This window comes from Bemisia tabaci, chromosome 5 (genome assembly GCF_918797505.1).
Source record: "Bemisia tabaci chromosome 5, PGI_BMITA_v3".
Taxonomy (NCBI): domain Eukaryota; kingdom Metazoa; phylum Arthropoda; class Insecta; order Hemiptera; family Aleyrodidae; genus Bemisia; species Bemisia tabaci.
The window spans coordinates 495389-510408 of record NC_092797.1 but is presented as its reverse complement, the minus strand read 5'-3'; the positions used below and the strand labels follow the sequence as shown (position 1 = coordinate 510408).

Genomic DNA, 15020 nt, shown 5'->3' with positions numbered 1-15020 from the left:
GAAGGGGGGGGGATGGAATAATTTGAGGTTACATCGGGTTAACTCAATTGTTTGCTACATTCACCACAATAAATCCTTAACCTGTTCAAAAGTCCTACTTTAAGTGCTTTGTTCTCAAGGGGATCTTTCAGAAGTGGCCCACATTAGACTTCGCTTGGAAAGATAAATAATTTCATTGGTTCCATTGGTAAAATTACTTGATTTCAGCAAAAAGGGAATTATTTAACATTTCATTACAGTGAAACCTCCTAACTCGTGTCCTCGGTTTAAGCCGGGACCCCTTTAGTCGTTAGAATCGGCCCGGTCCCGTTTTAAATCACCCATATAACACAATGCTTATTAAGTCTGGATCAGCTCGGTTTGGTCAGATCTGAAACCAGCTTAACTCCCGGTGGAGATTTTTTCTAGCTCGACCTTTTTTCTCGATCGTCCACACGTGATCAAGCCGAAGGTAGTGGTTCGTGCGGTCGGGTCTATTCCACCTAGGGTGACAAATCTCCGAGAGAGGCGCAGCGCAGTGCGCAGAGACGCCATCGGGAAATAGAGAGATAAGGAATCAATACGCGCACTCGTAACAACACAAAAATGATAACATAGAAATAGATATTCTGATACCGCGTGTTTATCTATCGCGCGTGTGAAAACTCGCATGCAATAATTAAGCATTGTTCACCTATCGAGGAGTTGACAGGTCCATCAGCACCAGCCCCTCGCCCCGCTACAATATTGCATTGCCCCGTCCCCCCCGCGCCGCCCCCCAGAATCTTCCGCAAGTTTTTCGAGGATTTTAGCGAGTATTGATTCGTTGCATGTTCCAGTGCAACAAACGACCCCGCCATAGCGGCGCGGGCCGCGGCGCATCACACCGCGCGGCACCGCCATCAAACAACGATTGACCCGATACTTTCATGATGCCCTGACACGTTCAAAACACGCGTCCACCGCCGAGCCCACGCAATTTTCAAGTGCATTTCATGAAATTTTACCATGTAGTAACCTTGTTTCTTCGATCAAATTGGCTCTCCAAAACACACCTATAAGCACTCTACAACCACTTTATGTTGTGTTCCGTTGGAAAAGTGCAGTTCGAGGAAGGCGTAACGCCGCTTAACTCGGTAAATTTCCTCGGTCCCAATGGAAACCGAGTTATTGAGGTTTCCACGTATACTACTGACAGAAAGATGCAAATCTCACTTATGAAAAGAGCCCAATATCAGAGCTAGACAATTTTAGATACCATAAATTCAAACAGGTCGTTGAACAAAAGCAGATCACCCACCAGAATATTCTAGGCCTATAGAAGACAAGGCAAATTAAAATGTGCCTTTAACTATAAATAGACTTCTTTCATAACCAAATTAACTAGAGCGGTTTTTTTAAATGATTCAGTTCAGTATTACAGCGATCATGCAAGGAAGAGACAAGATTAGAACACAGGTGTCTGAATCCTGACAATGAGTTTTAACATGGAAAGGGGAGGAGGAGGGGGGGGGCTGACAATTTCTTGCTGAAGAAAAAAAGTACATAAAGTGAGCGTCTTTTCAAAACATTCAGCAGAGCCAATCTTCTCTACACTGACTTTTAGAATCGTCATCATTTCGGTTGTCCTACGCTTAATCTTGGTGTTACGGATTCGTTTTCAATGGAAAAATGAAACAAAATTAACTTACATTAAAAATTTACAGCGACAGGTTAAAACCGAAAAATTTGAGGAAGAAAATAAAAAATAAAAAAAAAAAACAAAAAGAAAGATCACTTCAGACTCTTACATGTACAGGCAAATATGAATAAATAATGTAACAATGAACTAAACACTAACAAAGTAAAAGGAACAAAACTTTAGAGAAACAAAAAAAAAACAAGAGAAAATCATATCTTCTGCTAAGATTACACATAAAATTAGTTTCATAGAAATTAATAAAGAAATAAATAATAACTAAAATAGGTACAGTAAGGAAGTGGCACAGAACGAAGATGCAGTTTTTACAAAACATACCTTACTCAGAGAATGAGGAAAGATTTGCTGCAAGTTTTTTACTTTTACAGGGCTTCAAAAATTCTTTGACTAGATTGAAAGGTTGACTGATAAAAATTTGTCCCCCCTCTACTTAGCCAAAAATTCAATCCTTCCATCGCATACAAACATAAATGTGGGCTATGTTCTTTGATACATAAAACTGATAAGCCGAGAAGAACAAATTTTATTTCCATTCACTGATAGAAATTCCATGAAAAAATCATTAATTTTACAAGAAATTTGCTCTTTCGGAACTGAGTTGCTTACAATTCGAACAGAGCACAAAGTAAAACTATTTTAAAAAAACTTGTCTTTTTATTTAGGTAGTTGATAATTGATTTGAAAGGGTTCTCAAGAGTTTTAATATTGAAAACTACTCAAAACTCACTTGAGATAAGGCCAAAATTTTTCATTTTTGAGAGCAGCAGGCTGAATGCTGAACTTGAGTTCTTGTCGGAGAATACAATTGTATCACATGATCCCTGTGGAGGGTCGTATCCTAAATGGGATATTGGCACCTTAACATTTATTAATTACCTATCTAAAATCTGATCAGACAAAATAAGGATTGCAAGGTTCAATTGACTGATTACATTCCTCTATTTCAGAGTAATCTTTGCTTCATAAAAACTAAATTTCAATAATCAGCCTACGGGTCAAAAAGTTAAAGTTCATGCATTTCCGGGGGTAAAGAAGTCTCTCTGTTCGAAGGAAAAAGGGGCACCTTAGGCGGTTTCCAAAGCATGGTGGTCAAATTCTTTTCCTCCCGAAAGGAGTATGCACGGAATACTGAGAAATTAGGCGTCAGCTGAATTTCAAGATTTTATTACATGATTTTCCTTAGGATCTCCTGAGTAAGATGAGCTTTTAAAATCGAACTTTCAATGTGTCAATCTTGAGTCTGAAAAGTGCATTTTTTGGTAGTTTTACTAGCATTATGGGGTGGAAAATGTAGATGATTGAGGGTTGAGCTCCACTCTCCACATTTTGCGCCAGTTGGAGAGTTAAGATGGTGCGGCAACTCAATTGAAAACAAAATGCCTTGCATCTTTGACTTAGTGACGGTGCTCCTTCTCCATATGATAAGAGTTCATGTTAAATTTCCGAAAAATGCACATTTCAGACCAGATTTTCTCGAGATTGTGGCACACACAGAATTTAATTTGAAACGCTCATCTTACTCAGGAGATCGTAGGGAACATCATATAAAAAATCTCGAAATTCAGTCAGTGCCAAATTTCTTCTGTGCGTAGTCTTTTCCCTACATTCTGGGGCACCAGCCTAAAAAGCAAAGCTTAAAAAAATATAATCTCGTAACCAAGGACATACAAAAATTGATACAAATATTTATAATTTGCATTTACAGGACTAAGAATGTAAACCTGGCGCTGCTGGTGAGTATATTTCCACACCTTTGATAGCGGTTGGCTGAACACAAGGTAAGTGGAACATAAGTATGCACTTGCCAACCCTTTATGCTCAGATGCAGCTTCCTCTTCCTGTCACTAGAGCTGAGGCGCAAGATTTCAATTTCAACAACTTAGCAGTCTTGGCTGAAAACAAATATGACAGTCTACGGTTGATAAAAATAAACGAACAGCCACATTGCTGAAAACGAATGAATTCCCACTCTTCACGAATTTGCTTGCACTGAATTTGTTCAATTTCTTAACAGCAGACGGTTCCATTTGTTTTCTGCCGAAACTGCAGAGTTGTTGAAATTCAAATGTCGTTAAAGCTTAATAACTTTTTTAATATTCAACTTAACTCAAAAAAGGTGGGCACTATGAGTAGCACTGAGCATGTTCTTTCCAAATATTACGGAGCTTTTGGGTCCTATTCTACCACTTAACTGGCAAGAGAGCTAAATCGATCGCAAGCCGCAGGAGAGCCTGATCGAGATTTCTCCTGTGTATCTAATTAGGCAGCAGCCACCAGTCGTCTTTCACGTTTTAGGGGGAGCTTTTTAGGATTGGGCCGGGGTGGCTACCGCCACCTTGAATCTTTGTGGCTCTTGTAACGGGAACAAAAAGTTGCATTCTGGCCAAAGGGGTCAGCGAGAGCAAACTTACGTTTCACTTACCTTGTACTGAACCAGATTAAGTGTTGCATAATTTCCTCTCATGATTTGTATTTTTACCAGAAAACTAAGCAACACAATCCTTGAAATTTACAGCTTTCCCCAAGATTGAAGAGAAACAAAAACATCTCAAGACAGAATTCTGCTTGGTTTTCCCTTGAGAAGAAAAAGATGAATATAATGTAGCTAGGACGCTTTTGGTTGCAGTTACCCAGACGATAAGTCAATTTTAGATTCATAAAAGTTGGAAATAAGCTGGTAATGCAGTTATGAGAGACTTTAGAGGGGGGGGGATATTCTTATTCAAGCTCTACTTAAAGTTAGTATGAGCCCTATTGATTCAAATTTAATTTTCCTGGTTTTTCACCCAACTTTCTATTTTCTGACGTTGCCAGGTTGTTACCAATTATTCTGAGTTGTCAGAACATTTGGCCACCCTGCACTGTCTAAGGGGATGATAATGATAAGCCAAAAAGCAAACCAGAGACTAAACTGAACGATTTAGATACACTGCTGGTGAACCATTAATACTCTTGAATTCAGGAATTTTGTAACAAAGAAAGTTGTTGAAATACAATAGGTGTATGTAAAACACATGTACTCTGATACAAACTGGATTTGACCCTTTGAGCCCTGGTAACAAGAATAGGACAGTTTCCAGGGTCTGGAAGTGTACATTTTTTAGTCGAAAAATTAATTGTAAAAAAAAAAAAAAAAAAAAAAAAAAAAAAAAAAAAAAAAAAAAAAATGCAGGAACTGAAGTACCAGCATCAAATACTGATATTTAGCATCTTGCGACCAGGATAAAAGGTTCAAAATGGGAAATTTGAGATATGAACAGTAAAATTGCACGAGAAAAATTAAAAAATAAAAAATGTAACACATGACAACTTTACAATTCTGATGCTTGACTGAATCACAACAAATGACCATGCCAAAAATATTTTTGGTGTCACTTCACTTGGAAATTTTGTTCTTAACAAAAAATTGAACATTTCAGACCATTTATACAATCCTCTTTTGTACTGAATAATATGATCTCACTGATTAGCGAGTGCAAATTCTCTAGGTGCCATTCTCACTGGAAGTTAAAGCTCTCAAATTGGTCAAAATGAAAGGCGTCAATTGTACATTGCGTACGTCACGATGATGCATTTAAAAAAAGCAAGAGAAAAATACAAAAACGATCAAAATGAAGCCAAGAGTTTGCAGTTGATAAGAAATATTTCCTTCACTATTTGAAGAATTAGACTGTCATAAAAATCAAGAACTCGAGGTTTATAAACTTTAGCTTTTTAAAACCAGAATCTATGATTTCCGAAGATTCTTTGAGGAAGTTACATTATTAAAATTAGGGAGTTTTATAGATTTTTCTAGGACTTTAAACACAAATTTCGACTACTGTCAAATATGAGCAAAAAAGAAAATATTATAGAGGCCTCAAAGAATGCCTGAGAAAAAGGAGATTCTTTTTTCTGTTTGTTTGTTCTCTGCTGATTAGATGTACAGCTGTAAATAGCTCAGAAGTCCATGATGTGCAAGCAACACTTGATAAAATTTTGCCCACAGCACAACAAGGAGGACCGATCCTCTGAACATTTGTGAACGAAATAAGCAGATAATGTTGAATACAAGGATTTCCAAAACCATTGATGCCCCCCCCCCCCCCCAAATTCAAGGGTATACGAGGCCTTAAAAATTTGCAAAAAAAGTGAAGTATTCAGGGGCGTGAGAAATTTTCATTCAGTAGAAAAAGAGTATTTTTCAAATGCGACAGAGATGGGCTTACTGATTAGTTTGGTTTTGAAATTACAGTGCCAGTCTTAAACTTTTAAAAATAAGTCATTCATTCTTCTAATTAGACTGTCTACTGTTTCACTAGATATTGCTGATGCTTTCTTCCATAACCTTTAAAACTTTTGAGAATTCACAAATTTCTTGCAAAAATATTTCAGAAAAATGTTCCAATGCAAATGGCTTCCTGTAACTGACTCAGGTCGAGTCAATCAAAGACATGTAGCTCTCTTACTTTGGGCTCTGAGTTAAACTAAATTTTGAGTTTTCCCAAGTAGATTCTATTAGTTAACATTTTTTACTTACAAAATGAAACATTTTAAATGGTGCAAGTCAAACTCTTAAAACTGACTTTCAAATCTCTTTGATTTTGCTCCACATTTTACTCAATTAGCAAGAAAGAACTGAAAATCAAGGTAAATGCCTAAAAATATAACCTATAACTCATTGTAAATGTTTAATTACAAGTACACATAAAAAAATATTTTCTTCTGGGAACCTTATTTTAACGAGAAGAAAATGGTCTTACTTTCTTGTACCTTGTCCATATCAAAAACAATTTATCAATTTTTCAGCTCTCTGAGTCAGGCTTAGCCTTTGAAACTGAGTTCAACATATGTAGATTTACAAAAATTACTTCATTAAGCATTTGGAAATGGTACATTACTAAGGGATTGTAATTGGAAACTTCCATTCCAGTTTGCTCAATTTACACTTATCAGCAAATTGTTCCATTTGATTAGACTACAAAATTCCTGCATTCCACAAGTTTGAGCAAAGCATCGAGTGACTAGACTATCAAATTTTCGTTCAATTTCTTCCTTTACCAACTCTGGATCCCTGACTAAAAACGTAGAGGCTATGTGCAAGAGTTTGAGTGGAAAAATATACAATTGTAAAAAACACAATTCCGTGCAACTATGCACAGATTACATTGGCTAGACCGATATCTCATAGTTCATATCATACACACTTTGCCTATCAGAGGTTGGCGTGGTATTCTGCCTTGGGTCCTGTGAATTAGATGAGGCAGCTGCCATTTCTATTGAGTCTGACATTTCTAGTGCTCGAACGAATGATATGGGCCGCCTTCGATTGTCACTGAGTGTGGACGGGGGTGACATTTGTTGTTGTGGCACCGGCGTTTGATGCTGTTGCGGCTGATTGGGCACAAAGTGTTTCCTTTTTACTTGGGGGGAAGGGGGAGGAGGGTAGACAGGGATACCACCATGAACCAAAGGGTAGTATGATCGCTGCATAGGACTAGTTGGATTCGAGCGGTATTCATCGAAGCCGGGCCGCTGCTGAGGACTGTAAGCATTTGGAGACGAATCTTTCCATTGATAAAATCCTCTTTGCGGTGATCCGGCTAATTCTTGGATATTATCAACTGTGTTGTTGCTTCTAGGATATGCAGGCGTAGCTTCTCCGCCTCGGAGAAGTTCCCCTTCCGAAAGGAATTTCCTCTGCGAATTGTTTTCAGATTTTCCGTCATGACCTGAGTTCCTGTACATGTAGAACAAGTTACTATCCGCATTCCGTCCTACACCAATGAAATCTGGCCTCCGCGGCTGAGTTGGGGTGCCTGGATTCGATCTGGTGAAAAGAGAAAAACGATTAAAATTGCTTCAACCAGGGGGCAATGACTCACTTCAGATCATCAGCTGAGAATAGAGTAGATTAAGCACATATCTTACAGAATCAAATTTTCATGGTTGAGTCTCTGGTATTTGTAGCATTGTCCTGACCAAGGATTGAAAGTTTCATGAGATCCTTCCAGTGAAATTTTTTCCTATTTCCTATTATTAGTTGACTATTTCTTAGTCAAGTCAGCTACGTCCATACTTGGAGACCTTATTCAGTATGCTAAGATTAATTTTTTCTAGTCCGTTGGTCAAAAATTTTATTTTGAAAAGGAGAGATATGGGCTTGTAATTGTTAAAAAATTCGTTTGTGGTTTATTATGGATAAAGCTGCTATTTAGTTCCTCCCGACTCTCAGAGCTTTCCTCTTCTTTTAATTATAATTTTAATCCCTAGAACCTTAAAGAAAAATTGATGACATAAGCTCATCGAGCAAGTTTTTGTAATCAATTCCTTAGTTGATGGTTAAGAAAGATAATAACTAATAAAAGATATTTTTAATTATAAAAATGTTAAAAGCATGTGGTGATTAAATGGGAGGAAATTTCAATTTGTGTGAGAATTCCTCGTTTTGGTGGAACGTTTTTGGTTCTTCCATCTTAGGTCTGGACTCTAAAATTCACCTTTCAAAAATATTGGAAATATTACCCTTTGGAAAACATTGTGCATGCTAACATCCGCCGTATTGGCGCGTACAATTACTTTTTTCTCTAAAGACTTTACAAGGGGGGGGGGGGGGGATATGTGCTGGTTGCTCTGAGTGGATTGTGGTAGAAAATTAAGAATAACATTAACATAATATAACGAATGACACATTCAACGTTGTTTCCTAAGATACGTATGTTAATATTATTCAAAAAAAACTTGGCATTTTCACAGATCTTATTATTTTTGACTCATTCAAAGACTCAAGCATCAAAACATGATTTTGTAATGGACGCAAATCACCTGTTGACCTTTTGGTTTCTCTTTGAACTTTCAAATTTTGTAGAAATTTGTCTTGTCAAGGATACAAACTATGTTCAAAGACAGACATATTCATTATCCGAAGAGGAATGTATTGAAAGATTTCATCGATTAACTGCGCAGTAGAACCTTGATTATCTGAGATATTTGAGAATCCTCTGGGGTTTAGATTAAAAAAGGTACGAAAATTGGGTGGTTGAAAAATGGAACATGTACACTCAAGAACATTTAAAGTGCTTGATAGGTACACATGTCAATACAAGGACCTCTTAACGTTTCTCAAATATTTTTTGATCGTTTCAGATGGTTTTGGTAGTGACGATTTTGGTCTGATAACCAAAAAGAAAAATTTGATTTGATGATTGCTATGTTGAGATAATGAGGCTCTACTGACACTTCTACCAGCCTCGCCCCCATCTTTCTAAAGTCCGACTTTTCTTACTTCCATTCACCGTTTGGGACTTATACATATTTTGACTGTCTGATGGATTCCGTTTTTTAGGGGGGAAATATTGTGAAAAGAGAAATGGGATAAAAGAGAAATCGCTGACTGCTGTAAGTAAAAATGTTTTTATAACTTTGTGCCTGAATTTTGCATGATTTGCAATTTGGAGAAATTGTTTTCTGGTTATTTTCTTTAGGAATGATTCATGCGTGCGAATGTGTTATTTTTTTTTCTAAAGGTAAAAAGTAAAAATATTCAAGACAATGTATGCGATGTTCCTTTTTTATTCAATACCACCATAAAAAGCTACAGAATAAAATGGAGGCTGAACTGAAGAAAATCAAAGGCAGTGAGACTTGGCGTACATTAAAATGGAACAAACTACTGCTTTTAAAGATGACTGCAATTCATGAAGTCTACTTTAGAGTATTGCTAGGGTTTCTCACACCATCAATGCATCAATATTTTTGCTTGTTCCTGACACGAAAGTGTTAAAAATATTTGAGGGGATGAGCAAAGCTCTGCAGGTGAACTCTAATAGATAAGCTTCAACTCGACAGGGCTCGGTAATAGTGTCACTTAAATTTTTTTGAGTCTGATAAAGAAGTCACAGATTATGGCTTTCTTCCAAAAGCAATTTTAGGAAAAGTATCGGTATAGGCCAATTTTAGGCAATTTGTGGAATCTAGCGATGTTCAGCAAGGATTAACTGATCCTCCAGATCTCTCTTTGGTCCATGTTAAATAGCTCGTTCAGCAGCTCAGTTTCGAAACACTTTTCTAAAGCACTATTGAGTGTACTTATACTGAAAAGAATTATGCAAGCATAGTCATTTTTGATTTATTTCATTTTCACCAAGTTTCTTTCAGCATAAATACATCTTATTCATCGATCTTCAATCAATAAAATAAAAAATGGCAGGTAGAAAAATGAGCAAGCAATAGGTGCTTCAAAGTCATACACACTAAAGCAAATAAACAGATGGTGAGTCAAATATCAGGAATGCAGAGAGATCAAAATACCAAGTGTGAAGTGTACTTCGGGGTTTGAAGAGGGGCTTGAAAGTTTTTAACTACAGAAACTTACACAGAATACTCCACTTTAAAAAGTGTCACATGCGCAAGAAACTTTACGATGTTGTATTCAATTCCACAAAGCAGCGCAATACCCACAAGACTTAATCCCACTTTTGGGGAGGCCTCCTAATTTTACTCTCTGTAATTGTGCTTGATACAGGGCTAATCTACATGTATGCGTTCACAACCTATTTTTAGTTCGCCGTTCAGTTTTGCTTCTTGTTTACAGGTAATTTGGCTGGAAGGAAAAATCAGAGACAAATGTGACCGTTCACAAGAGATGCCTTACAGTATTGATATAATTGTTATATTCGTGGGGGGGGGGGGGGGGAGGGCGAGTCAAAAAACATCGACTTTCGAATTTCAAAAACGTATAGGGGGGAAAAGTTGCGCCTAGGCATCAACCTAAAGTGTGCCAAAGCGTTCCTCGAAAAAAAAATTTCTTGGGGTGCCTCTCCTGCAGTTTGTGTCAAAAAATCACGTGATTCATGCTGTTTTTCCCGATTTCATCGCACTATTTAAGCATAATAAAGATTCGCTAGAGCCCTGAATTTTGGAGCATTAACTCACTACTAGTAGTCATTTAAGGTGTACTAATTAATTTTTAAATCAACATATTTTTTGTGCCCCCCACATGCCCTTAAAAATGCAAAAAACGCGATTGCGGCCGAATGCGCTTCGCGTATTTCAACGATTTTATCGATTTTTTTAGGTGACTTGGCATCCACGCAAAAAGTCAATTTTCGGTTTTTAGGAACTATTTATATAGATGATAAGGGAAAAATATTAGTTTTTTAAATGCGGGCGGTTTTTCCCCGCTTTGCGAGCTCACAGTTAGGCCGTATCACTCGATTTGGCCGAAATCACATCGATTTTCGCTATTTTTTTGCACGACTTGGCAAGCATGTAAAAAATCGGACATTCACTTTTCGTAGACTCTTTTCATAGTAGAATAAGAGGATATAATAATTATTTTGCTGGGGGATGTTTTTGTACCTCTGCGGAGCCCTTAACAAGCCAGAAAAACACGATTTTTAGCGACTTTTCAGCTATTTTTGACGATGTTTTTCAGGGACTTGACAACCGCGCAAAAATTTGACCCTTCAATTTTCAGGGACTCTTTTCATGGCAGACTAAGATCCTGTATAACGTTTTTTGTTTAGGTCCTTTTTTGTACCTCCTCAGAGGCAAGAAAAAGATGACTCGTGACTCCCATTCATCACTTTAAAAATCTTAAATATTTCAACTCTTTTTTTACGTATAGCTAACTTTTATTGCTTATTAAATGTTTATTTATCAAAAGACTTCTTACTTTATCATTGTTAATTTTAATTTAAATCAGGTAAAGTAACAAATTAAACCTGCAATGAATTAAATATTTAGATACAATACTTAAATAAAACTAATAATAATAATGAATAATATTTAATAAATAATAAATTAAATCACTAAAATTTAATAATGAAATATTTTTATGAACTTTCGTATCAATTACAGCTCAAATACGTAAAAAAGAGTTAAAATATTTAAGGTTTTTATAGTGATGAATGGGTGTCACGAGTCATCTTTTTCTTGCCTCTGAGGAGGTACAAAAAAGGACCTAAACAAAAAACGTTTTACGGTATCTTAGTTTGCCATGAAAAGAGTCCCTGAAAATTGAAGGGTCAAATTTTTGCGCGGTTGTCAGGTCCCTGAAAAACATCGTCAAAAATAGCTGAAAAGTCGCTAAAAATCGTGTTTTTCTGGCTTGTTAAGGGCTCCGCAGAGGTACAAAAACATCCCCCAGCAAAATAATTATTATATCCTCTTATTCTACTATGAAAAGAGTCTACGAAAAGTGAATGTCCGATTTTTTACATGCTTGCCAAGTCGTGCAAAAAAATAGCGAAAATCGATGTGATTTCGGCCAAATCGAGTGATACGGCCTAACTGTGAGCTCGCAAAGCGGGGAAAAACCGCCCGCATTTAAAAAACTAATATTTTTCCCTTATCATCTATATAAATAGTTCCTAAAAACCGAAAATTGACTTTTTGCGTGGATGCCAAGTCACCTAAAAAAATCGATAAAATCGTTGAAATACGCGAAGCGCATTCGGCCGCAATCGCGTTTTTTGCATTTTTAAGGGCATGTGGGGGGCACAAAAAATATGTTGATTTAAAAATTAATTAGTACACCTTAAATGACTACTAGTAGTGAGTTAATGCTCCAAAATTCAGGGCTCTAGCGAATCTTTATTATGCTTAAATAGTGCGATGAAATCGGGAAAAACAGCATGAATCACGTGATTTTTTGACACAAACTGCAGGAGAGGCACCCCAAGAAATTTTTTTTTCGAGGAACGCTTTGGCACACTTTAGGTTGATGCCTAGGCGCAACTTTTCCCCCCTATACGTTTTTGAAATTCGAAAGTCGATGTTTTTTGACTCGCCCTAGGGGGGGGGGGGGGGGGGTGGTGAGTCTCATAAAGTTGGGTCAAGAAATCGGAATTTGCGTTTGGTCAGGAAACGCTCTCCAGTACTCAAAAGAAGTCATGAACAATTTAGTGATTATTAGTGCAATAGATAGTGACGTTCAGTTGCATTATGATCCCACAATTCGACCTCATTTTGTAATAATGGCCTATGCCTAATTCCTATTTTTGGCTTGATCAAAATGCTGAACTCCCGGCCAGAGATGTTTCTACAATGGGTCACTAAAGTGATATGACTGCTATACAGGGTGTTTCAGACCACCCGTACCAGGCATTTTTCTCGGTTGGTTTAGGTCGTACGAAGTCGGAGACCGCGGGGTTGAATAGGGAATTGACCCCAAGGAATCCGAATTTCGTGGTCCCGAAATCCCCCCACCCCCCTTGGGGGGTAAAGGGGGGGTCACGATGCTAAAAGTCACGGTTCCCGACCGCATTGCGGATAGATCTCATCAGGATTGAAAAGCACGGAAAATTTCACGTGGAATTGACCCCTAAAAATCCAAAATCGGACCAGCCAAGGCCCAAAAATGACCCCCTAAAGAGGGGGACAGTACCCCCCTCCATAATTTCTCTTTGGTCTCAAAATTGACGTAAATTCTCCAGAAAAAGACTGTTTCCCAGGTAATCGACCTCGAGGAATCCAAATTTCATGGTCCCGAAGCTCCTCTAGCCCCCCTTGGGGGGTAAACGGGGGGCCCAATTTTAAAAATCGGGGCTCCTTTCCGAATCGCAAATTGATTGCATCCAAATTGAGGAGCAGAACACATTTACATCTTAAGTGACTCCTAAGAGTTCTAATTGACGCCCCTGAACGGCAGAAAGTAACCCCCTGAGGAAGGGGGCCTCGCCCCCGCCAAAAATTTCTCAGGATTCCTCTTTGGTCGCAAAATTGACGTCGATTCTCCAGAAAAAGACTGTTTCCCATGTAATCGACCCCGAGGAGCTCAGGGAACATGAAATTTAGAGTCCTCGGGGTCGATTACATGGGAAACAGTCTTTTTCTGGAGAATCGACGTCAATTTTGCGACCAAAGAGGAATCCTGAGAAATTTTTGGCGGGGCGAGGCCCCCTTCCTCAGGGGGTTACTTTCTGCCGTTCAGGGGCGTCAATTAGAACTCTTAGGAGTCACTTAAGATGTAAATGTGTTCTGCTCCTCAATTTGGATGCAATCAATTTGCGATTCGGAAAGGAGCCCCGATTTTTAAAATTGGGCCCCCCGTTTACCCCCCAAGGGGAGCTAGAGGAGCTTCGGGACCATGAAATTTGGATTCCTCGAGGTCGATTACCTGGGAAACAGTCTTTTTCTGGAGAATTTACGTCAATTTTGAGACCAAAGAGAAATTATGGAGGGGGGTACTGTCCCCCTCTTTAGGGGGTCATTTTTGGGCCTTGGCTGGTCCGATTTTGGATTTTTAGGGGTCAATTCCACGTGAAATTTTCCGTGCTTTTCAATCCTGATGAGATCTATCCGCAATGCGGTCGGGAACCGTGACTTTTAGCATCGTGACCCCCCCTTTACCCCCCAAGGGGGGTGGGGGGATTTCGGGACCACGAAATTCGGATTCCTTGGGGTCAATTCCCTATTCAACCCCGCGGTCTCCGACTTCGTACGACCTAAACCAACCGAGAAAAATGCCTGGTACGGGTGGTCTGAAACACCCTGTAGTACATCACTTTCATCGTTTTCTCGCTATTGCGGCACACTTGAAATTCCTTTAAGTTTTCTGAATTTTTAAAAACCGGGCTTGTCCAGGAGTTTGACTCCTAAAATACGCAAAAATTCACCACGTAATCTACTCACTTAGTTTTTCCAGAATATTGAATAAAAAACACAAAGGTTTAGTGACTCAGTGTGAAGATCCTTAAGAAAAGCCTCTGCTTGTTTTTAAGAAAGGCTACACATAAAGTGAGTTGGTTAGACTTCTATTCGGCGGATCCTCATCTGCAACATTGTGCACTAAGTTCAGTAGAAATGTAAGAAGCTGTAACCTAACAAGCTTATACAGTTTTTAACATTCCTTAAGATGACCCACATGGCAAAGAATCTCATATCGATACTGATACATACTGTTGGATGTTGACATAATATTACCAATACTAATACAGTATCTTATTAAGATTGTCGGAGAAAAGGTTTACCGCATCAGCATTATATCAATATTGTCGGGGGAGAGGTTTACTGCGTCTGCATTAATAAAACACTGACACCTTATTCTTCTTCATTATTCACTACTTTCTTTCCAAATATTGATTTACTTTTTGAATTACATATACATGTTTTTTTGAAACAGTATAATGTAGAAATTTCTGAGAATATCATTGCTTTCAATCACGGAATCGGCGCTCGGGACGTTTATGCATGCTGAATTATCCTTGATACACACGTGAGTCTCAGGGCTACACGATAGCGGCACTCGGGCGATCATGAGCGTTAAGTAACTTTTGGCGTAGTTAGTACTTGGATGGGACACCGCTTGGGAACGACCATGGAATTTCGCAGTGGCTAAGAGAATCCCTTAAAAGTCTAA

The 15020-nt window shown here is 38.3% G+C and overlaps 1 protein-coding gene across 2 annotated transcripts in view; it reads right to left on the bottom strand.

Annotated features, from left to right (window-relative positions):
• Positions 1–1535: 1535 nt before the first annotated feature.
• Zdhhc8 (zinc finger DHHC-type containing 8) overlaps positions 1536–15020 on the bottom strand; it is a 45486-nt gene continuing 32001 nt past the window's right edge. Inside the window, exon 9 of one of the 2 annotated variants that reach the window (XM_019053728.2) lies at positions 1536–7487. In XM_019053728.2, coding sequence (XP_018909273.1) covers positions 6830–7487 — 658 coding nt within the window. In that variant the 3' untranslated portion in view covers positions 1536–6829. The remainder of the gene's footprint in view (positions 7488–15020) is intronic. The other variant, XR_011899951.1, reaches the window with a different exon arrangement.